Source organism: Bos mutus, chromosome 3 (genome assembly GCF_027580195.1).
Source record: "Bos mutus isolate GX-2022 chromosome 3, NWIPB_WYAK_1.1, whole genome shotgun sequence".
Lineage (NCBI taxonomy): Eukaryota > Metazoa > Chordata > Mammalia > Artiodactyla > Bovidae > Bos > Bos mutus.
Window position 1 is genome coordinate 52,758,561 of NC_091619.1, and position 25,024 is coordinate 52,783,584.

Below are 25,024 nucleotides of genomic sequence, written 5' to 3' on the forward strand. Positions count from 1 at the left end.
AGTCCACTCTTTGCATCAGATGGCCAAAGTTTGGAGCTTCAGCCTCAGCGTCTGTCCTTCCAATGAATATTCAGAATTGATTTCCATTAGTATTGACTGGTTTGATGTCCTTGCAGTCCTGGGACTCTCAAGAGTCTTCTCCAACATTACAGGTCAAAAGCATCAATTCTTCAGCACTCAGCCTTCTTTATGGTCCAACTCTCACATCCATACATGACTACTAGAAAAACCATAGCTTTGACTATATGGACCTTTGTTGGCTTTATAGTAATGTAAAAAGTAATGTCTCTGCTTTTAATATGCTGTCTAGGTTTGTCATGGCTTTAGACAGTCATTCAGGCCATCCTGGAGCCCATGTCAGAGGAGCTGTCTTGTCCAAAGGTGCCCCATGGAAAGATCTATTTATATTTATAAAACTATGATTTTATAGTTCAAAATAATCACTATCACTTAGAGGCTTATTTTCCATTTTTTTCCCTGGGATGAATGCAGACTTGGGGGACCAGGATTTGTGTATTTGGGGAGTTCACTTTCAGTGATGCATAAATAAAGACTCAAACTGAATCATGTCACTGTACAGTAGAAATTAACACACTGTAAATCAACCTTACTTCAATATCTTATTTTTAAAAAATAGAATAATTTAAAAATGAATATTTAAGTTTCTGAAATCTGTCAAATCTTCAAACATTTTCCTCTCAGCTTTCAGTTTTTCTTCTTCTGATAATCACTGAATGTTAGCATGAGCAATAATTTTGGAGAAACTAAAACTGTAGGAATGTAAGACACTCCTCTGTGTTGAACTAGTGAACTAGGATTGCACAATCCAATTACTCTTTTACTACATCTGTTGTCTTCTGGATGGTCATAGATGGGAACTGTGCCATGGAATCTCTGTGCACTTTGGATCATCAACCACTTTGCCCAGAATATTCTGAGTGGATGACAAGACATTAAAAGTGTTAATTCCATTTTCAGCAGTATCTTGGTATAAAGTTGACTCTTTGGCAATGGCATAATATGAACCAACACTTAAATATTAGAGATTCATTTTTTGTAAAACTGTCAAAAATAGAGTCTTAAAATGACAGATGAATCAAGAAAGATTTTGACCTATGGCCAATTCATATTGATGTTTGGCAGAAACCTACAAAATTTCTGTAAAGCAATTATCCTTCAGTTAAAAAATAAATAAAGTAATAAAAAAATCTTGACATGGAGAAAATTCAGGAACCAAATTTCTAATTTAAAAAATTAAATATACCCATTTCCTTTGGCATGTGATGACATGCAACCAACCACATTTTTTATGGAAAATCTGTCTCTTAATATGAGTTCATATCCTCTCCTTCCCAATTTGAAGTATTAAAATATATTCTTCTTTTAAGATATCATGGTGAAATTAGAGGATCCATATTTTAAACAGGGGTATTCAAGGTGGGACGTGCCGCGGCTTTCCTGCAACACACCTGCGTATGTTTTACTGGGATCTGTAAACCAAGGGAGTAGGAGGGGAATAAGCAAATAGACAGAGGTGGGATTCTAGGGGTCAGCCCTAATCTGCTGTAGTCATCTAGCAGCTTGTGGAGAAAGAGTTTGAAAGATGTGCTGGGACATGAGTCATGGACTTCAAGACAGGTAGAGTCTTAAAGGTTATTATTAGGCTTGACCAGAGCTGTGCTAGAGGACCATCTCTCTGATGGCAGGAGGAGAGAATAAAGTGGATATTAGAGATAGAGATCAAAAGGCTGTTGCTATGGATTAGAAGGCATGATTGATATAGTTCTAACACTGAAGGCTTATGTGAAAGGGTCATTCAGGGATTCAATTTTCTTTCAGTTTGATATCCTGTACCCACTAAGATATTTTGCTTACCTACAAGGTCAGAACTTGACTACTGTGAAATCTGTAATTCAGACAATAAGAAGGGAAACACAGGTTGGCCAAGTATAGGCTCAGCATTCTACAGCTCCATTCCACAAAGACACACATGTGCTTCTGCTCATATTCCACTTTCAAACTTAGTCATGTCCAGATGTAGCTGTGAAGTGCTGGAAAAATATAATCTCTGCTATTTTTCCATTAGCTCACTTGTAGAACAGAATCACACAATATTTAGAGCTGAAAGGTATACAACAATGCATGTGTGTGCTCAGTTGCTCAGTTGTGTCCAACTCTTGGCCACCCCATGGACTGTAGCTCACCAGGCTCCTCTGTCCCTGGAATTTTCCAGGCAAGAATTTTGGAGTGGGGTGCCATTTCCTCCTCTAGGGGATCTTCCCAACCCAGGGATCAAACCCACATCTCTTGCATCTCCTCTGGTGGCAGTCAGATTCCTTACTACTAGCACCACCTGGGAAGCCCCATATATGAGCATGGCCACTATTAAAAAATAGGAAATAACAAATATTGATGATCATATGAAGAAATTGGAGCTCTTGTGAATTGTGAGTGGAAATGAAAAATTATGCAGTTCCTATGGAAAACTGTACAGTGAGTCCTCAAACAATTAGAGTTATTGTATGAGCCAGAAATTCCTCTACTGGGTACATGTCCAAAAGAATTAAAAGCAGTATCTCAAAGAGAATTATTCACACTGAGCATTTTTCACAATAGTCAATGGGTGAAAATAAACCATATGCCCGTATCCACAGATGAATGGGTAAAAAATTGCTGTAGATACACACAAGGAAAATGTTAGCTTTAAAAAAGAAAAATCTTGCCACATGCTATAACATGGGTTGACCATGAAACCATTATTTTAATTAAAATAGCCCAGCTACAAAAGCGAGCAATACTTTCTGATTCCACTTACATGAAGTATGTTAGATAGTCCAAACTCATATAAACAGAAGGTGAGATGGTGGTTGTGAAGGGCTAGGGTAAGAGGGTAATGGGAAGCTGTTCAGTGGGTATAGAGTTTTGGTTTTGCAAGATAAATAAGCTCTGGAGATCTGTTCCACAATGATGTGAATATAATTAACATTTAAATATATTTAATTTGTACACTTAAAACAGTGTAAAATTTGTTATTTTTAATTACAAATAAACAGGAAAAATAATAAGGCAAATTCTAATTTGAATTTGAAAAGAATGACAGAAAACTACACAATAATACTGAAAGACTAAAAAATGGTTTTAAATCAAGTAGTGATCCATACTCAAATATAAAAACAATTAACTAAAAATAGTATTTATAAGTCATTTGTATTTTCCTGTTATATGTGACATAATCCCAATTATGGAGGAATTTCACAGTGATCTTAATTTTCACTAATAATTTGTGGGTAAGACCAAAACACATATGCCAAAGAATTCACTAAATTATTGAAACAACATATAAATGATGATTATTTGAAGTGTTTTACTGAGTTTACTAGGATGAACAGGCAGGACAGAATAGATGGTCGAGAAATAAAGTTAAATATTAATTAGAACTATCAGGCTATTTTAAAAAATACTTAAAATTCAATCTATTTCCTATAACTAACCTAAAAATAAATTCCTCATGGGGTAAAGCTTTAAGTGTTCTAATCTGAGATCTTGAGACCACTATGTGGATAATAGTGCTCCTCCCTCCTATCCTTTCCATTTCTTTCTTTTTATTATTTGAGTACAAGTCAATCTCACCCACTAGATTAAGCTGTATTTAGGGCTATGACTATGTCTAATTGATCTTTACACACCCATCTGCACCTAGCACAGGTGCACACAAGTACATATGTTTCCTACACATACACATATATTGCAGACTATTTTCTCATGTGCTGTCTTGATTCCTTTGTATATGAGACTTAGTGCCTCCAGCTGAATAACATCCCTGGTATTGAGTACACTAGAACAGGCCACATGAAGTTTTTCACATGTCAAGCACTTTAATATAAAAACATTCCAAACCTAAAATTCAGAGTCTGTTTTATGGAAACTAAAATTTGGACAGCATTTGAAAACATTAAGCATTTATACACATACAAAGTTTAATGCAATAATACTAACCTGCAAATTAACTTGATCTGTGGCTATTTTTAGAATAATGTAAATATTCTAGAGACTGCAACTCCACATATACAGGAAAGTGAGGAATTACAGCTTCCTCCTAGCCAGCATTTAGAAAAAAATGTCCCTAGGAAATATTTCAAGCAGCTTGAGAGACACACACGCACACACACACACACACACAAAAACAAACACAAAACTGCACGTAACCCATTGTGCTAATCAGGAAGGAGCTGGTTTCCTAACATCTAGTCCATTTCTGAGAAACTAAGCTTGCTTTTGCTTTTGACTGGCATGTGTTCAATAGAACAGTTGCAAGCTGGCCTTAACTGACAGAAGAAAGTGCTGTCTCATAAGAAAAAGTAGAGGAGAGTCAGAGACATTTTACTTTATAACATCACTACTCGGAATGTCACAGTTAGTATAGTGAGTGAGGCCACAGCACCACAGTGTTTCAGTGCACTTTTGCAAATACAGAGCCATGGCAGGCAAAGGGTGAGGGGGATTGAGTTACAAACCTCCGTTTATATAATGCATAAACCACAGTAATGTAATATACTGAATAAGCTGTATGGTCAATGATACTTTAATAACTTTGCAAGGGGACTGATGGTTACAGATTTATTGTGATGATCATTCCATAATGTAGCATATGTCAAGTTATTATGTAGTACACTTGAAACTAATGTAATATTGTATATCAACTATATTTCAATCAAAAAGTTATTTTATAAAATGTAAGAAAAATATATCAGCATTCAGTTCAGTTGAGTCACTTAGTTGTGCCCAACTCTTTGTGACCCCATTGACTACAGCTTGCCTGGCCTCCCTGTCCATCACCAACTCCCAGAGTTTACTCAAACTCATGTCCATTGAGTCGGTGATGCCATCCAACCATCTCATCCTGTCTCGTCCCCTTCTCCTCCCGCCTTCAATCTTTCCAAGCATCAGGGTCTTTTCCAGTGAGTCAGTTCTTCACATCAGGTGGCTAAAATATTGGAGTTTCAGCTTCAGAATCAGTCCTTCCAATGAATATTCAGGACTGATTTCCTTTAGGATGGACTGGTTGGATCTCCTTGTAGTCCAAGGGACTCTCAAGAGTCTTCTCCAACACCACAGTTCAAAAGCATCAATTCTTCAGCACTCAGCTTTCTTTAGAGTCCAACTCTCACATCCATACATGATTACTGGAAAAACCATAGCCTTGACTAGACGGACCTTTGTCAGCAAAGTAATGTCTCTGCTTTTTAATATGCTGTCTAGGTTGGTCATAACTTTCCTTCCAAGGAGTAAGCGTCTTTTAATTTCATGGCTGCAGTTACCATCTGCAGTGATTTTGGAGCCCAAAAAAGTAAAGTCTGTCACTGTTTCTACTGTTTCCCCATCTATTTGCCATGAAGTGATGGGACCAGATGCCATGATCTTAGTTTTCTGAATGTTGAGTTTTAAGCCAACTTTTTCACTCTCCTCTTTCACTTTCATCAAAAGGCTCTTTACTTCTTTGTTTCTGCCATAAGGATGGTGTTATCTGCATATATGAGGTTATTGATATTTCTCCCGGCAATCTTGATTCCAGCTTGTGCTTCTTCCAGCCCAGAGTTTCTCATGATGTACTGTGCATAGAAGTTAAATAAGCAGGGTGACAATATACAGTACTCCTTGACGTACTCCTTTCCCTATTTGGAACCAATCCGTTGTTCCATGGTCCAGTTCTAACTGTTGCTTCCTGACCAGCAAACGGATTTCTCAGGAGGCAGGTCAGGTGGTCTGGTATTCCCATCGCGTGAAGAATTTTCCATAGTTTGTTGTGATGTACACAAAGGCTTTGGCATAGTCAATGAAGCAGAAGTAGATTTACATATACATAAAATATAAAATATATAATTTTAAAATGTAAGTAAATTAACAAATAAATGCTTTACATAAGCATTTTAATATTTCTTCTACACTTCAAGTTAGCAAATGGTGTTGTTACTCTCATATTTGAAATTGTTTTATACTTAGTCACATATAATACCCATTGAGCTTATACTGTCAGTCAAACTGTGTTTTAAGTGCTGGAGATACAACAGTTGACACAAGGAGTCAATGCTTTTATGAACCTGAATTTCAGGTAGTCATCAGTTCAGTTCAGTTCAGTTCAGTCGCTCAGTCACGTCCGACTCTTTGCGACCCCATGAATTGCAGCACACCAGGCCTCCCTGTCCATCACCAACTCCCGGAGTTCACTCAGACTCACGTCCATCGAGTCAGTGATGCCATCCAGGCATCTCATCCTCTGTCGTCCCCTTCTCCTCCTGCCCTCAATCCCTCAGGTAGTCATAGGGAAAAGTAAAAAAAAAAAAAAAAAAAAAAAACAGGATGATAGGATGGAGATTAGCAATCATGGAAGACCTCCATGAGAAGATACTATTTAGCTGAGACCAGTAGAACAAGAAGGAACCAGTCTTGCCAAGACCTAGCATAAGACAGGTTCACATGCAGCAAATTGTTATACACAGATTGCTAAGACAAGAGCAACCTGAGTGTGTTCCAACAAGTGAAAGTGCAAGTGTTAGTCACTCAGTTGTGTCTGACTCTTTGTGACTCCGTGAACTGTAGCCCACCGGGCTCCTCTGTCCATGTGATTCTCCAGGCAAGAATACTGGAGTGGGTAACTATTCACTTCTCCAGGGGATCTTCCAGAGCCAGGGATCGAACCGAGGTCTTCCACATTGCAGGCAGTTTCTTTACCATCTGAGCCACCAGGGAAGCCCTTCCAGCAAATGGAAGACCCAGATAAATCATATTTTTCAAAGCAAGTTGAAGTACTTCTTACCCAGAGACACTTTAAAAGATAATAGCAAAGAAGAAAAGAAAATAATTTAACAATAGAATTATTTGTTAAATAATAATAAAACAAAATAATTAAAACAAATAATTCTATTTGTTAAACTTCAGACACTGGCTTCCAGGTGGGGAGAAACACCAATGTACCATGAGATCAGAAGAACTTATAAATATTTCCCTTCCTCCTTGAATATCTCCCTTCCTCCTCACTTTCCTATTCCCTCCTTCAGAAACCCTGTTGAAGAGGAGAAAAAGAAGAGTTTAAGGGCAAATACAGTTTCAACTTCACATCCCACCTCTACAATGTGCTTAGTGAATTTGACCAGGCATATTATTTACCCTCCCTCAAGGCTTCTTGTTTTTTCACTGTGAGATGGAGACAAGACCACTTATTTTGCATGATTATACTCAGGACTGAATTAGACTTGTAAAATGTGTGCCCTTAGAACAATCAAGAAATAAAGCTGTTACTTCTACTGCTATTCACTGAACAGACAAGGAAAGGCAATATATTGAAGAGGTTAATCAGGAGGGGTTGGAAACAAGAATGATTTGGTTCAGATTATTTACAGTGCTCTAATATGAGACAAGATATTAAATATTTCTGTGTCTCAGTTTCTATAAAATGGTAGGGAAATGTCTGTTATGAGATATCAATATTTAACCCATGTAGAGCCATCAGCACAGCGCATGGAACATGTGTGCAACACAGGGAACTCCTTTCTGCCTGGGCAGTTGGTATTAAGTTCCAGGGGCTGTGTGTTCATAAATATGTAAGATGTGTCTTTTTCTTCACTTATGGCATGTATAAATGAGGAGACAGGTCCACTGTGTGTCCATTATTTAAGAAAATTAAACCTAAAAATTAATATGCTTCCTCTTCTAGGTTTCCTAAACTGATCCCCAATTCTGAGACACATTCCATTATACTTAAGTATCTAATAGACACTTTTCAAAATATTAAATGATCTCTAAGATGTCTTTCAAAAAAATAATGTGAAGGTTCTAGTTGAGAAATTATGTGAAACCCATCTTCCCTCATACTAGGATAGCTGCCAAAAATTCCTTTTATGGTTGTTGAGTCATTGCTTTGCTTTCAGTACAGTGCTTTCAGTTTCATATTACTCTAAAGCTGTTAAAGAGTTGCTTTACTTCTGTCTGGTTGCTGAAGGAAAGCAAGCAAGGTCTAGGATACGAGCGGGTGAAACAGAAGTCTAAACATCTAGTGAGAGACAGAGAAGTTGCAGAACCACTCCAACTAAGCTGAGAAAAAAACAGGTAAGAAGTTAATTTTTTCCTCAGAGCATCTTTCTCTCCTGTGCTAAAGGAGCCCTGCTCTGGGAGAAGGAGACCATGATAAGATTAATGCAGGGATGGGAAGGGATCTGCAAGAGTTCATTAGTTTTCTAAAAAATGATCAGCATCGAATAATGCAGGGAACCCAAAGTTGGTGCTCTGTGAGGACCTAGAGGGTTTGGATGGGGAGGTAGGTGGGAGGACAACTTGGCAGCAGAGGGTATGTATACTTATGGCTGATTCATACTTATGTATGGCAGAAACCATCACAATATTGTAGAGTAATTTTCCTCTAATTAAAAATAAAATAAAAATTTTTAAATGAACAGCATCAAGACAGGCTGCAGCTCATCCTGACATGAGACACAAGGTTGGATGACATCCTGGTGTTATCAAGTGGCAGCATGTCCTGGGTCGTGACTGTGCTTGTGTGGAATTATTGGGCTAATCTGATAGCTTGAAATGAATGAGTATTGCCCTTCTCTTTGCTGATGTCGTCTGTGTTGACTGGGGCACAGTTATATTACCAATGTCTTTATTATATTTGTTCAATACTGATTTGACTGCAGTTAAGAAATTGACAGGGTGACAAATATGTTATTTTCATGAGAAGGAAATAATAATAAATGAGATGTAGTGGTAACAGCCACCTGACACTCTGAAGACAGAGAAAATCCTGAAAATCAAAGTGAAAGATACAGACTCATGAAGACACCATATTCTTCAGCCCTACTTGTGAACTTTGTTTCAAAGTGGACTTCTTACTTTAGAAATACCACAGGTTTCACTACATTCAATTTCTTGGTGCCAACTCGAGGATGTCTTATGTCTTAGGAGCAGAATTCAACCTCACTACTTTACTAAAAAGCTTCCTCTTTAAAGACTTTACCATGGTGCAATGCTAAAGGCACCATCATTGTTTACTTTGCCCTCTCTGGGCTCTCAAGGAGTTATGATCTTGCCTTCTAGAAATTCTTCTGCTGATTTCCTTGACTTGGCACTAGTTCCATTTATCACCTATCCTGACAGCTCTCTCTCTCCTTTTCAGCTTACCCCCTCCCTTTTTGCCTCCCCATCCCTCTCTCCTTACTTCTACCCCTCTTCCTTCTCCACTTCTCTTCCACAACATGGGGAAAAAGAACAAAACAGAAAACTTAGAATTGTATGGCTGGAAATATAGCTAGTTCCTTTCAACAACTTTCTTCTCTAGCTCTCCTGATATGCTTCCTGATCTTTTAATCTTTATTTCATTTTCCTTTTTCCCTTACACACACACACACACACACACACACACACATATATATAAACAATTTTCAGCAACATATAGTATTTGCAGTTGTAAGGTTTACCCCCATGTTGTTGTAGGCTATTTATTCTGAAGGTAATAAATTTTAACTTTCCTATCCCTTGCTTCCACAAGCCCATACCAAGGTTTTGGAAGGGTCTTGAGCCATGTGTTTCACAAGGTTACATATTTTTTATAAAACTTGCTAAAGTAAGTTCCACTTCTAGAATAGCAGTGTGAGAAGTTCTGTGGACACTTATTCCAGTAGAAATAAGGAAAACTCATGAGAAAAACATGCATTTCAAATCATTAGAAATTGTTCAGAGATATATATATCAAGCAATGAACATTTATTCATGAAATTCTTTATTCATAGTAAGAATTAGTGAATAAATAAATAGCAAATCTCTCATACATAGTAAGTACAACAAATCTCTCTGAATCCTATTCTATTTTACACTTATTGTCTAGTATAAATTTTTAAATGAGAATCCAAAAGGAAAGATTTACATGTAAACTAAATGGAAGATTTTGTGCATGAGGGTGGCTGAATGTTGGCTGGTAAGTCATTGTCATATCAATATTTTTAATGGACTACTCTGATTGGACTTCTGTAACTTTCTAAAAGGAGCAGATCTTTCTCTCGTCTCTCTCACTGTTGACAAACAACTTTTGGCCATGTTGGGGGATTCTATGATTCCTCCTTCTGAATGCAAAATAACCTCATGAAAGTTCTTGATCTGTTTAGACTGGAAATTCTAATTCATCCCATATCTTCCCTTGCAGACAAAGGGACATGGCCTCAGAGATCCACATGCCAGGCCCAGAGTGCCTCATTAAGAATATTAATGGGCCACTGCTGGTTAATCCAGAAGCCCTGAAGATCCTGTCTGCCATCAGGCAGCCTGTTGTGGTGGTGGCTATCGTGGGCCTCTACCGCACAGGCAAGTCCTACCTGATGAACAAGCTGGCTGGGAAGAACAAGGGTGAGTGACACCAGCAGAGCCCAGCCAAGTCCCTTCTGTCCACCCACACTCCCAGCGTGCAGCACAGTGATGTGAGGAGAGGAAGTGAGAGACCCGGAAGGAATATTGAAAGCTAACTTTCAGTCCACAGTTATGTTCTTATCATCACTATGACCTGAAAGAATCAGCTCACCACTCTTTACACTTTGCCTTAGTTTCTGTTTTAAAAGCATAAATTGTTCCTTTCCTAGAAAGACTAATGTGGTAATAAAAATAGGTAATGTATATAACAATAAACTACAAGACTCTTACAAAGATATTCATATAGTAAGAACATTTTCCACTGATTTTTAAGATTTAAAAAAATGTTTAAATTTGTATTGGCTATCCTTTTTTTTTCTTTCCTTCAACTGTTGTAAGATATATATAACATAAAACTTACCACAAAATTTATCACTGTAACTGTTTTTAAAAATTCTGTGGTATTAAGTTAATTCACACTGTTGTGTAAACATCATCAACATCCATCTCCATAAACTTCCTCCAACAGGAATTCTGTATCCCAATAAACAATAATGCCCCAACCACCTTAACAACCACTCGTCTATATTGTATATAAATTTGACTGGTCTCATACAAGAGGAATTAGACATGAGTGTCCTTTAACGATTGGCTTATTTCACTGAAGATTATGTCTTCAAGGTCCAACAATGTTGTAGCATGTATCAAATTCTCTTCCTTTTAAAGGCTGAATAATTGTATGTGATACTAATTTGTTTATCCAATCATCTAGTTGATGGACATTTGGACTGTTTCCTTGTTTTGGCTACTGTGAATAATGTTACTAAGAACATGGGTACACAAACATCTGTTCATGTCCTCACTTTCACTTTCTTTATACACCAAGAAGTGGAACTGCTGGATCATATGACAATTCAGTGCTCATTTTTTAAAGAAATGGCCAGACTGTTTTCCACAGAAAAGTGAAAGTGGAAGTCATTTAGCCATGTCCAACTCTTTGGGACCCCATGGATTGTAGCCTGCCAGGCTCCTCTGTCCATGGAATTCTCCAGGCAAGAATATTGGAGTGGGTAGCTGTTCCCTTCTCCAGCAAATCTTCCCAACCCAAGAATCAAACCCTGTTCCCTTCTCCAGCAAATCTTCCCAACCCAAGAATCAAACCCAGGTCTCCAGCATTGCAGGCAGATTCTCTACCAGCTGAGCCACAAGGGAAGTCCCATTCTGGTGCTTACATTCTGATGGAAATGTAAAACTATACCATTTTACATTCCCACCAGAAACACACAATGGTTCTAATTTCTCCATGTTCTCATCAACACTTGTTATTTTCTGGATTTTTCATAGTGGCCATCCCAAAGGGCATAAATTAGTATTTCATTGTGGGTTTTTTAAAATAAAAATTATTTAATATTGTCAAATTCATTCAGTGTTAAATTTTCCAACTTTCTTATAAATATTAGTCAACTTTCAGGATTCACTAAGATCTACACTAGTGCTTTTTTTTAAAGTACAATTGATTTACAATATTGTGTTAATTTCAGGTGTATAGCAAAGTGACTCAATTATATCTATACATGTTTCTGATTGCTTTCCAATATTGGTTGTTACAAGACACTGTGGTTTTGCTTGGTACATCTCTAATGACTAGGAATGTTGAGCATGTTTTCATGTTTATTGATCACTTGAATAATTTCTTTGGAGAAACGTATATTCAAGTCCTCTGCTCATTCTTTTATTTGGGATGATCTTTGGTTTGCTTATTTGTGTTGCATTGTAGGACTTCTTTATATATTCTGGATATCAATCCCTTATCAGATTCATAACTAGCAAATATTTTCTCCCATTCTGAGTTATGTACCTAAATCTGTAAAAAGTGTCCTTTGATACACAAAAGTTTTAATTTTGATCAAGTCCAACTTCTGTATTTTCATTTTGCTATTTATGTTTTGGGTATCATATCCAAGAAATCATTGCCAAATCCAAAATCGTGAAGTTCTTCTGTGTGTTTTAGCTCTAACATGTAGGTCTTTAAGGGCTTCCCTGGTGGCTCAGAGGTTAAAGCGTCTGCCTGCAATGTGGGAGACCTGGGTTCAATCCCTGGGTTGGGAAGATCCCCTGGAGAAGGAAATGGCAACCCACTCCAGTACTCTTGCCTGGAAAATCCCATGGATGGAGAAGCCTGGTGGGCTACAGTTCATGGGGTCGCAAAGAGTCGGACACTACTGAGCGACTTCACTTTCACTTTCATTTTCTTGTAGGTCTTTGGTTAATTTTGGTTAATTTTTGTGGAAGGGATGATTTCTGTCTTTCACCATTCAATATAATGTTGGCTGTATCTTTTTTTAATACAATCATTATTATTATTATTTACTATGTTGAGATCATTTCCTTTTATTTCTAGCTTGTTGATTGCTTTTATCATGAAAAGTATTTAATCTTTTCATGTATTCAACATTCTAATTGCCCTATTTCTCTGATTGTAAGTAAGATTAATACTTGTTGTGGTTTCAGTTCTCCTAAACTTGATTTAAGAGATGTTTTAGGACTTGTTAACTGTCATCTCAACTTCCAGAACCACCTAATATTAAAACTCTACCCTCTCTTTTCCCCATGCCCCCTTGCAGGCTTCTCTCTGGGCTCCACAGTGCAGTCTCACACGAAGGGCATCTGGATGTGGTGTGTGCCTCATCCCAAGAAGCCAAACCGTACTCTAGTTCTGCTTGATACTGAGGGCCTGGGGGATGTGGAGAAGGTAAGGAATGAGGTTCCAATTTGGACTAAACCCTCATGTCTGTGTATTTTCTACACTATTTAATTTTCCTTTAAATAAGACCTTTACTTGTCCATGTTTTTTCATTTCTGTTTACATGTCATGAAACCAAGTTTAGCAACCAGGGGTCAGGAAAATATTCATAAGGCAGAATCCTAGAAGAAGAGCATGGTGGTCTATAGACAGTGTTCTAATTAATAAAAGGCTATAACCTGAGCCATATAACCCAGATGCATAATGGTAGAACAAATAAATTCAATGTAATGAATAAAAAATTCAATGTAGTGAAAAAACAAATTCAACCTAATATTATCCTGCAAAGAACTTTAGTTAAGGATTTAGCTTCTGAAGTGCCATACTCATGGATTTAAAGTCTATCAGTACCTCAATGACCTTAGCAAGTTATTCTGATCTATAAAACAGATGTAATAGATCTACACTTGCCTCTGATATTGTTTGGAATATTTAGAAGGTAAGAAGTGGAAGGTGTTAGGTGAACAACAATTGTTTAATGAGATAAATACAATTATTATTGCCCCCATATTAAGACAATTGTCTGTAAAAATAAAGAGAAAAAATTAAATTTGAATTATATTTAAGTCCTTAGAATGTCCACCTGCAATGACTATTTGTTTTGCAACTACCTGCCAATGATCATAAGAGTCCAGTGAGAATCAGGGTAAACCAAAAACACTAATTACAAAACTATTCAAATTTCAAGTCCTATTAACAGTCATTTTTGTTGGATTTAGTTTCTTCTTACAGGTCATTTGTCTAAAAAAAAAAAAATGTCTAGTTACATGAGCATCCTTTTACTACTGCTGATCAGGAAAGTGCCATAAGAATGAAACACAATCCTGGTAAAATATGTTCTGATTTTCAGGGTGACAACCAGAATGACTCCTGGATCTTTGCCCTAGCAATACTCTTGAGCAGCACTTTTGTGTACAATAGTATGGGAACTATCAACCAGCAGGCCATGGACCAACTGCAGTATCCTTTTGGGATCCAACCTACATCAAAATCAGAGGGGAGACCAATATTTAAAAAACAGCTGACTAACTGTGAATCCTGGTGAAACAAACATGAGAAATATAAAAAAGAATTCAATGGCAAGGGGAAAATCCTATAACCTACTGAAGAATTGATACTTGGGATACTTGGGTTAAGAACAAAGGAGAAATAAAGGTTTAGTATGTGGAACTAATATAGGATTGGGGAGGGGTTACTGTTCATTCATGCCAGTTTTCCTTATTTGGCTACTCAGCTATGTGACGGAGCTGACAGATAGAATCAGGGCAAAATCCTCACCTGATGTGGATGGGGTTGAGGATTCAGCTGACTTTGTGAGCTTCTTTCCAGACTTCGTATGGACACTGAGGGATTTCTCCCTAGACTTGGAAGCAGATGGACAGTCCATCACAGCAGACGAGTACCTGGAGAATTCACTCAAGCTGAAGAAAGGTAAAGGGGACTTAGAATTGGTAAACAGATGAAAAAACACTAAAAACTATTGTTCCTTAGTTTTCTGTCAACAGTTGTCTTCTACTTGTAGTTTCTATTTCTTCTCAAGGGGTGATTACTAAGAAGTAATGATTGTTACTAAGAAGTTACTAAGAAGTAATGCTGAACTAATAGATTTGGCTTTAGATTATTTTTCTCCCTGTTCTAAGAATAAATTTCTTTTTCTTTCACCTTTCCCTGTGGTGTGATTAGATTGATATCTCCATGCTTAGGGCTTGTGGTGCTGTAATTAGCCAAAGAGTAGGAGTAGAATGGTCATTTATTTGAAGAAAAGAAATACAAGCACAAACCATGCACAGTTCAGGGCTGGTAAAGGATAGCTACAGGCAAATATTGTCTATTCTAGCCTGCCAGTTGGTTTTGTAAATAAGATTTTATTGGAATAATGTCATACCCATTCATTTATAGTTTCTCTATGACTGCTTTTAGGCTACAATAGAAGATTTGAGTACTCAGAAAAGAGACCATCTGGCTTGCAAAGTCTAAAATATCTATTGTTTGACCCTTTACAGGAAGTGTTTGCAAGACCCTACAGTAGGTAAATTCCTTTTTTCTTCCTCCAGGTACCAGCCCGAAAGATAAAACTTTTAATCTGCCTCGACTCTGTATCCGAAAGTTCTTCCCAAAGAAGAAATGCTTCATCTTTGATCAGCCCACTCATAGGAAGAAATTGGGCCAGCTTGAGGAACTGTGTGACGATGAACTGGACTCCGAATTTGTGCAACAAGCTGTGGTCTTCTGTTCCTACATCTTTAGCAATTCCAAAACTAAAACTCTTTCAGGAGGCATCAAGGTGGATGGACCTCGTGAGTCCTCTTCCCAGTCTTCACTCTCACTGTTAAAACTAGAGGATGGTGTGATAACATCCATGTAGCTTCAACTTTGAAAAATGCACATCTACTGATATTATCGTGATAAATTCTAGATGGCACCAACACTTCTGATAGGTTTTATTAGTCAGACTTCATAATTGAGAAAAGATACATAAGGCAAAAAATAAAAGCTCTGAGAGCGGACAATTGTCCTAGTAAACTGGACCTGCCCTGTCCAACATGGTTTTCACCAGACAAGGGTGCCTATCTAAATTTAAATGTAGCTAATAAAAAAATATAGAAATTTAACATTCTGATCACACAGCCATGTCTCAAGGGCTCACACTACCTGAGGCTAGTGGCTCCCACCCTGGACAGCACACACAGAATACTTCAATCATCACAGAAGATTCTCCTGGACAATGTTCTGCTAGAATAAACAAAATGGAGGACTCATTTTGATTTGCTCCACAAATATTAATCAAATGTTTCCCATGGACTTACCAGGGCTGATGATACAGACATAAATGAGAGAAATATGGTTTCTGGCCTAACAATGCCTGCTGCTAAAGTGAATGCACTGAATGAATGCAGGACTTCACTATCTAGAACAGAGGTTCTCAACCTCTGATATATTTATGCCACTTGAGGATCTTGCCAAAGAGGAGGGTCTAAGTCAGTCAAACTGGGACAGAGGCTGGGAGTCTGCATTTTTAGCAGGTTTTCAGATGCTGCTGAGGCATTGATGCTGTAAGACAAATGGTTGGTAATAGACATTAGAATTCCACAGAAGAGAAAGTTTCCTCACTCTGCATAAAATAAACATCATCATTTGTTCTCAATTGTAGGTCTAGGGACCCTGGTGCAGACCTATGTCAATGCCATCAACAGTGGAGATCTGCCCTGCATGGAGAATGCAGTCCTGGCCTTGGCTGAGATTGAGAACTCAGCCGCAGTACAAAAGGCCATTGTCCACTATGACCAGCAGATGGGCCAGAAGCTGCAGCTGCCCACAGAAACCCTCCAGGAGTTGCTGGACCTGCACAGGGCCACTGAGAAAGAGACCATTGAAGTCTTCATGAGGAGTTCCTTCAAAGATATAGACCAATTATTTCAAAAAAAATTAGCGGTAATTTTTTTCTCAAGTTTATACAGCTTAGGTTCTTAGAAAGTAAAATAATAGAGGAAAATGAGATGGGTGCTTACTTTGAGAAAAGTAATACTCACTAGATATTTAAGTGGTGAAAACCAATCTATGTTACATAAGAAGAACCAGTTTTATTATGATATATCTTATTATGCACTGAAACTTTTTTCTTTCATGAATAAACAAATATTCTTCCCTATAGTTTCATTACATGCATATATAAGTAGCAGAGCTTCTAATCAAATTATATGCTCATTGTTATCAGACTCACTGGATATTTTGGCAATAAAGAAAATGTTAGTTTTAGTTATCACAAGCAGACTTACATTGAGCCACATTAATTTCATATGCAGTCACTGATCCAACGTGAAAAGCCAGAGTTTATCTCCAAAGGTGTACCATATAGCTAGTAATCACTGCTCTGAAGGTTACCCCATGGTGAAAGGGCTTTAGTAGAAAGTCAGACTCTGGAGGAAGGATATGGTCCTGTTGAGTGCCTATAAATCTGTCTAGGGGTCAGAGACCTTTTTACTTTTATTTTTTTGAGAAGCTTTTCCAGAAATTTCAACATCAAGCTAACATCTTTTCACTCCTCTGTTTATTAACACTTCCCATTGTTTTGCATTAAAGGCCCAGCTAGACAAAAAGCGAGATGACTTTTGTGATCAGAATCGTAAAGCATCATCAGATCGTTGCTCTGCTTTACTGAAGGATATTTTCAGTCCTCTAGAAGAAGATGTGAAACAGGGGATTTATTCGAAATCAGGGGGCTATCGCCTCTTCATTGAGAAGATGCAAGAGCTGAAGAAGAAGTATCTTCAGGAGCCCAGGAAGGGCATACAGGTAAGCAAGGTTGATACACTCTCATTCAATAAACACTGCAAGGAGCCTGTTACACCAGGTATAACCTATGTGCTCATCCAAGAGTCTGCACTCAATTAACAACTGAGTTATAAACTGGATTACCAGATGTATCCAAAATTTCAAATAACATCATCATTTATCTCTCTGACTGTGGCTCCCCTCAACCCCACACTTCCCTCCCTCCCATTCTCCATCTACCCCCTTTATTCAGATCCACTTTCTCCCTGATGCCTTTATTCTCCAACAAGCTCATGCCATATGGGACCACAGCACCAACAGCTCCAAAATCAGAGCTCTCAGTCAAAAGAACAGAGGATTACTATTTACATATATATCAGCCTCTTATAAAGGATTCTGCTTGGAAGGGCACCTTGCTTGGCCAGTCTGGAGCACGTGCTCAGCCCAGTGAAAGGGAATCTGATCACCAGGCACACCAGGGCCAAGAGGAGCAGTTCCTAGAGGGAAAGGTGGTGGGCAAACAGGAATAAGTGCTTACAGCCATTTCCTACTACTAACCCCATTTTTTCCGGGTCCCAGGCTGAGGAGATTCTTCAGGAATACTTGAAGTCCAAGGAGTCTGTGACTGATGCAATTCTACAAACAGACCAGACACTTTCAGAGAAGGAAAAGCTGATTGAAGGTGAGGAGCTAGTCAAGAGACTAGAGAGCCCTGAAAGCTCTTAAAAGTTCTAACTAACTCCGCTGGGTGAACCTAGGAGCCTCAAACTGTAGCAACAGGATAAAAGATGCCTCTTACTTGCCAAAGTCATTTCTGAGTAGGGCATATGAAGTCAGTAGCAACAGTGATAGGTAACTTTAGATGGAAGTAAGAAGCAACTTGGTCTCCACATACATTTTTCTTTTTCCTCTTCCTCCTGACAGTGGAACGCATGAGAGCTGAATCTGCACAGGCTGCAGCAAAAATGCTGGAGGAAATGCAAATAAAGAACCAGCAGATGATGGAACAGAAAGAAAAGAGCTATCAGGAACATGTGAAACAGCTGACTGAGAAGATGGAGAGGGATAGAGCCCAGTTACTGGAAGAGCAAGAGAGAACTCTTGCTCTCAAACTGCAGGTATTTAACTGCAACACTGTGTGGTTCCTGTTATTCTGTTTTCCCTCCACACTTCCTGATCACAAACGTGGCCCAGCAGTGAACTTGAAGCCCAGAAGAAAGACCTTGCTTGCTCACTTGTACTTTTCAGTCTTTTTTTGCCTGCCTGAACTGGCCCCTATAATATCTCGTTGTTAAAAGATTTTATTGCAGCTATGTCATACCCAGTCCTTTTTCACTATATCTGTCAATCAGTAATAGCTATTATCTGCCAGGCATTATTTTTTAAAAATGGTCTTATCCGTATCTCTTACTTAGTACTATACGAAGCAAGAACTGTTATGTCTCTATTACTTTGGAAATTAAACAGAGGTTCAGATAAGACTAAATAATTTTATTATGTCACAACGCTTGGAAAGATACCTGAACTGTCTTCACTACTTAGAGGAATCTATAATTTCTTTTCCTGTCACACCTGGGATGAATTTTAGCTCTAAGGGAACCTTCATAAGTAGAAGGATTCCTTAACTTTTACACCACAACTTTTACACCACTGTATCCATCTGTTACTCCTACTTTTTTTCTGTTCCCTGCTTCTAGTATGTGTTAAGTTGGGAATTATGTGGAGAAATTCACTATGGTCAAGTCTGGTACCCTGATACTCCCTCACCTATATTTTGCTCCCACCGCCACCAAATTGTGGAAGCTTAGATCAAATTTCCTGATCTAAGATTCAGACTGCATCAGATTTTTAAAATTCTTCTTTTATTTCTATATTATATGTGTATGTGTGTGTATTTAAAAATCAAAATGCATAGATTTGAAGTCAAACATTTCATTAAGATTGCCCACAAAGCTTGTATACAATTAATGGGAGAAAAAATTAGAAGGATAATTGAGATTCATCACCATATCAGGAGATATGAGTCAAAATATTTCTTAACTCAAGAAGACTCAGGAAAAGTAATCACAGAGCTAGAAGGCTCAAGAGAAAGAATAATGAAAATTAATGATGGAGAAAATTTCAAGAAGACATTAAATTTTTTTTTAATCTATGAAATGTGGAAACTAGACAGAAGTTAAAGATTTTCTTAATGATACATGTTATTCAGTCTCCATTTGTATTTTTTTTAGGAACAGTCCCGACTACTAAAGGAAGGATTCCAAGAGGAGCAGAGACGACTTCAAAATGAAATACAGAATCTCCAGAAGATGATGAAGGAGCCAAGGCACCCATGTGTCCTATGCTAAAGAATTAAAGAATAGAGCTTTCCTGGTAACTCTTATCAAAGGCATTACTCAAGAAGTTTAAAACTAAGAAAAGTGTCACCATATTTGATAATATTTAGGTTTTGCATTTTTATTACACTAAAATTTGCAAAGACATGCCACTCTATAATTGAAATCACATGCATCTTCCTCACAATATTGTCAACTGTGTAACAAGATGCATTTTACCTCTGTGCCAGCACAGGAGACATCATAAACTAATACCATCAGGAACTTCTTCTTCCAGATGACCACTAGTTAGACAAGTGGATATTGAGCAAAGTCTTAGGTCAAAGTCTTGGGACATAGTTGGTCATGACTTTGACCAAATACACAAGAGGTTCCAATATCAGGGACAACCATTCTAGCTTCTTAGAGAAGATAGTATATGGTGTCCCCTTGTTTCCAGACTGCACAGTCTTTCAGCAGTGATGTGATTCCTGGGCCTGGGAGTGGGCAATGCTTAGTGGTGAATTTCAAGCTAAAGTAAATACCTTACATAGTGATCTAGAATCTCTACAAAGTTTTCACAGGAAGACAGAAGAAGCCTTTAGTATGATTATAACTTGGATCATAAATAAATGGGCTAGAGAAGGAAACTTTTCCTTCTTGCTCAATTCACTCAGATTAGAATTTAATGGGACTCTTTAGAATTTTAGGTGACACTAAACATAGTAACAGGATGACAACTATACATTGTGTGTGTTTGTAGCAATTTATAACTTGCAAAGATGAACTTAAAATGATGACAATGTGTTAGAAAACTGAGCTAAATTAATTATTAGATTGTTTATAACCTTAAACTTTAGGCTATCTTTTCCCAATTCTTAAGAGTCATACTTGAAATCCTGCTTATTTTTCCCCAAGACAATATGGGTTGTTTTTTACTTCTTTTGATCAGTAAAATACTGCTCTTGGTATTACTTAGAACTTTATCACAGTTGTCTTTTTTTTTTTTTTTCTTCTAACATAAATTTATTTATTTTAACTGGAGGCTAATTACTTTACAGTATTGTATTGGTTTTGCCATACATCAACATGAATCCACCACGGGTGTACACGTGTTCCCTATCCTGCACCGACCTCCTAGGTATGTGGTTGAAGTTTCTTAAAGCGATGAAGAATTATTTTCAATCTGGAAATAAATTATACTTCACTGAACTTTACATTCCTGATTTTTTAAATTATTTCACCAAGAAAATAATGTTTTACTTTATATAGCCATATATTGGCTAACTTTATTGTAAAAGATGGGATAGTAACTATTCATGACTTTGTGAGCCATATGGTCTCTGACTCAGCTGCTCAACTCTGCCATAAAGCAGTCATCGACCATACATAAATGGATGGCATGGCTATGTTTCAAGAAAATACTGTTTTCAAAAACAGCTGGTACCCATAAGCCATAGTTTGCAGACCCTTGCTTTATGTAATAGAAATACTAGTCAAAATTCTATGAACCTGCCTTATGTTTCTTGCATTTGTAAGGAACATATGAATTAGATCATATATGTGAGCATTGTGAAAAGATTATGCAGTGTTTCAAAATATTACATGATAAGAGAAAAGCAGGGACGCAGCTAATGCCACTGAATCTACATAATAAACCTGCTTGTTTTGGGACTTTTACTCTACTGAATCCCCTTTGTTCCCATCAGGATTGAGAATGCCTCCTTCCATAATTGGGCAAGTTCTGATAAGCAGTACTTCCTTACTCAAATTGCAACTTTATAGGAAACCACATGAGACTCAAAGCATATTAGAAGCAGTATTTATGTAGATAATTCTTTGTACTTTCCAAGCTGAGCTGCAACAATGGAGTAAGTCAAATACATTTTTATTAGTTGAAGAGACTTCATGATAGAAAAGAATAACTGTTCCTTCAAGATCAAATAGTGGTTTCTTTACTAATCATTTAAAAATCAAAAACTAAAGCTAAACTAAATTAGGTAACTTCTTCTCTAGAATGGTAGCAAGAGTTTCTTTAACAGATTCCAAATCATCTAACCTCTGGTTTAACACTTTTTCTATAATATCTCCAGGAACAAAATCCAGCTGTCTTCCCAAGGAGGCATGTTACTTTCACCAGTGGTCCTTAATCTAGCTAGGCATTAAAATAAATGTATTAAATATAAGGATTCTCAGGTCCCTACCCTTCCCCTGACTTTGTGATATAGTAGATCTGATATGGGTCATTGAGAAGTATAATGACAAAGCCACAATTCAAGGTGATACACTTTCAATCTGCCAAAGATACCATATGTTAGAGCCCATATTTGCTGACCCTTATGGGGTTTCTGTGTCAAAATTCTTTTTAGCCTAGAGAAGTATATTTTCTCTAAGTGATACATTATTACTTTTCCTTCTATGAGTTTATATAGGAAATACAAGTTCCACTGATCTAGAGGAAGGGAACATACCATAAAGGGATCCTGGCAAAATATTAACAGCAGAAATCCCTGCCCTACTTTGTCCAGAGTCAATAATCTATTAGGCCAATGAAAATGTATTTACTAAAACACACAAATATAAAGATTTAAGAAATATTTTGAATATTTGATACATAAAGAGATAAATTAAAAAAACATTACCACAATAAATGCATAATTTCAACAACTTGGTTCAGTTCAGTTCAGTTCATTTCGGTCACTGTCATGTCCGACTCTGCAACCCCATGGACCGCAGCACACCTGGCTTACCTGTCCATCACCAACTCCCAGAGCCTACTCAAACTCATGTCCATCGTGTTGGTGATGCCATCCAACCATCTCATCCTCTGTTGTCCCCTTCTCCTCCCGCCTTCAATCTTTCCAAGCATCAGGGTCTTTTCCAGTGAGTCAGTTCTTTGCATCAGGTGGCCAACGTATTGGAGTTTCAGCTTCAACATCAGTCCTTCCAATGAATATTCAGGACTGATTTCTTTAGGATTGACAGGTTGATCTCCTTGCAGCCTAAGGGACTCTCAAGAGTCTTCTCCAACACCACAGTTCAAAAGCATCAATTCTTCGGTGCTCAACTTTCTTTAGAGTCCAACTCTCACATCCATACATGACCACTGGAAAAACCATAGCCTTGACTAGATGGACCTTTGTTGGTAAAGTAATGTCTCTGCTTTTTAATATGCTGTCTACATTGGTCATAGCTTCTCTTCCAAGGAGGAACAACTTAGTGAAACAGACAAATTTCTCAAAAAGCGCCAACTACCAAAACCCACCTAAATTGAAGTAGTTGACCTGAATAATCCTATAGCTTCTAAAGAAGTTTATTTTTATAGTAAAAATTTAAAAACTCTGATGTGATATCAGTAACATAGTGAAATAGGAGAACCTAACCCTTGCTGGGAACATTTTAAAAATGCTATTAGGGCCAAAATACCTTTCTGAGACCTCCAATCAAGAATAATATGCTCCAGAATCAAGTTAAGAATTTGCAACAGCTCAGATGAGCGTAGGAAACTCCCAGGTTGTGCTAATGGTAAAGAATCCACCTGCCAATGCAGGAGTGATAAGGGTTTGATCCTTGGGTTGGGAAGATCCCCTGGGGAAGGGCATGGCAACCCACTCCAGTTGATAAGAGATAAGGGTTTGATCCCTGGGTTGGGAAGATCTCCTGGGGAAGGGCATGGCAACCCACTCCAGTTGATTGGCTGGGTGGATTTTTCTAGGTTCTGAGCTGTTCTGGCTTAGTGGGGAGGCTGATGTTATTAAAGGAAAAATGCTCCTCTTACCTATTTCAGAGAGACTTCTCAGTTTGTGCTCATCTGCATGCTAAGGCAGTTCAATCGTGTCTGACTCTGCAATCCCATGGACAGAGGAAACTGGTGGTCTACGGTCCATGGGGTTGCAAAGAGTTGGACACAACTGAAGCGACTTAGCACGCAGATGAGCACCAACAATAACCTAGAGAAAAGAAGCAGGAGGTTATGGTGGGCTGCACAGCTCTGTGGAATTAGGAGGTGTACAACCCTGCAGTTTCTCCCCCAGGAAAGAGGGAGAGGACAGAAGTGGGTGGTGTCTAACACAACAGTCCATCAGAGCTCTGCTCCAGGGAAAAGGGAAGCCAGCTTACAGGCACTGGCTGGAAAACAATGCTCTGTGAAATAGGAGTGTATATAAAGTTGAAACCGATAGCTTTCAGTGAACTGTGTCGGATTCATGATCTCTGAAAAAGAGGTTCAATTCAGTTCAGTTCAGATCAATCGCTCAGTCGAGTCCAACTGTTTACAACCCCATGGACTGCAGCACACCAGGCTTCCCTGTTCATCACCAACTCCTGAGGCTTGCTCAAACTCATGTCCACTGAGTAGGTGATGCCATCCAAACATCTCATCCTCTCTCGTCCCCTTCCCTCCTGCCTTCAATCTTTCCCAGCATCAGGGTCTTTTCCAATGAGTCAGCTCTTCACATCAGGTGGCCAAAGTATTGGAGTTTCAGCTTCAACATCAGTCCTTCCAAGGAATATTCAACTGATTTCCTTTAGGATGGACTGGTTGGATCTCCTTGCTGTCCAAGGGACTCTTAAGAGTCTTATGGTGTCTCAAGCTTACGGTGTGTGGTTTCGGATTCATGATCTCAGAAGAAGAGATGGGAAGGAGTTTATGAGAGGTGTTGGAAATGTCAACTGTCTTGATTGTAGTGATGGTATCATCAGTATTTGCATATGCACAAACTCATCAAGATTTACACATTAAATGTATGCAGCTCTCTATAGGCCCATTATACCTCAATAAACTTTTGAACTTTATACCTCAATAAACATTTGAAAACTTCTGGGAAACAATTCTATAGGTCCAGATGGTCCCTTAAGAATAGTGAATTTTATCAAGAATTTAAAGAAAAAATAACACCAATTTAAAATGGAAGAGAAAAGATTTCCCAATTTATTTTACAAACAGCATTATTCTGATACCATGATCAGACAAAAACAGTTCAAAAAAGAAAACTACTGACCATTAACCTCATGAAAAGTCAAATCCAGCAATACATAAACATAAGGAGCCTCAATCAAGTGGGGTTTATAATGTGAATGCAAGAGTGGTTCAAAAATCAATTAATGTAATTTGCCATATAACAGTATGAAGAAAGAAAATCACTTAATTATAGAAATAGATGCAGAAAAACCTTGACAAAACACCTATCATGATAAAACTCCCAGCAACCTAGAAGTAAAAATCAACTTCTTCAAACTGATC

The 25,024-nt window shown here is 37.9% G+C and overlaps 1 protein-coding gene and 1 long non-coding RNA gene across 3 annotated transcripts; one reads left to right on the forward strand and one right to left on the reverse strand.

Moving 5' to 3' along the window:
* Window positions 1-5,825: 5,825 nt before the first annotated feature.
* LOC138987234 (uncharacterized) lies at window positions 5,826-25,024 on the reverse strand. The gene is made up of 3 exons (XR_011463677.1): window positions 24,897-25,024; window positions 14,474-14,616; window positions 5,826-6,823 (listed from the first exon to the last, which is right to left on the reverse strand). It is a non-coding gene; the product is annotated as an uncharacterized lncRNA (long non-coding RNA).
* LOC102277645 (guanylate-binding protein 1) lies at window positions 7,944-24,689 on the forward strand. 2 transcript variants are annotated; one of them, XM_070367739.1, is made up of 12 exons: window positions 7,944-8,103; window positions 10,193-10,392; window positions 13,017-13,144; window positions 14,046-14,155; window positions 14,430-14,626; window positions 15,250-15,492; window positions 16,347-16,627; window positions 17,276-17,488; window positions 18,047-18,149; window positions 18,392-18,585; window positions 19,699-19,840; window positions 20,844-24,689. In XM_070367739.1, the coding sequence occupies exons 2-11, from the start codon at window positions 10,203-10,205 to the stop codon at window positions 19,813-19,815; spliced, it is 1,776 nt and encodes a 591-aa protein (XP_070223840.1). In that variant the 5' UTR covers window positions 7,944-8,103; window positions 10,193-10,202; the 3' UTR covers window positions 19,816-19,840; window positions 20,844-24,689. The 2 variants fall into 2 exon arrangements, with proteins under 2 accessions (XP_070223840.1, XP_005888511.2); XM_005888449.3 differs by having other exon boundaries at window positions 19,699-24,687.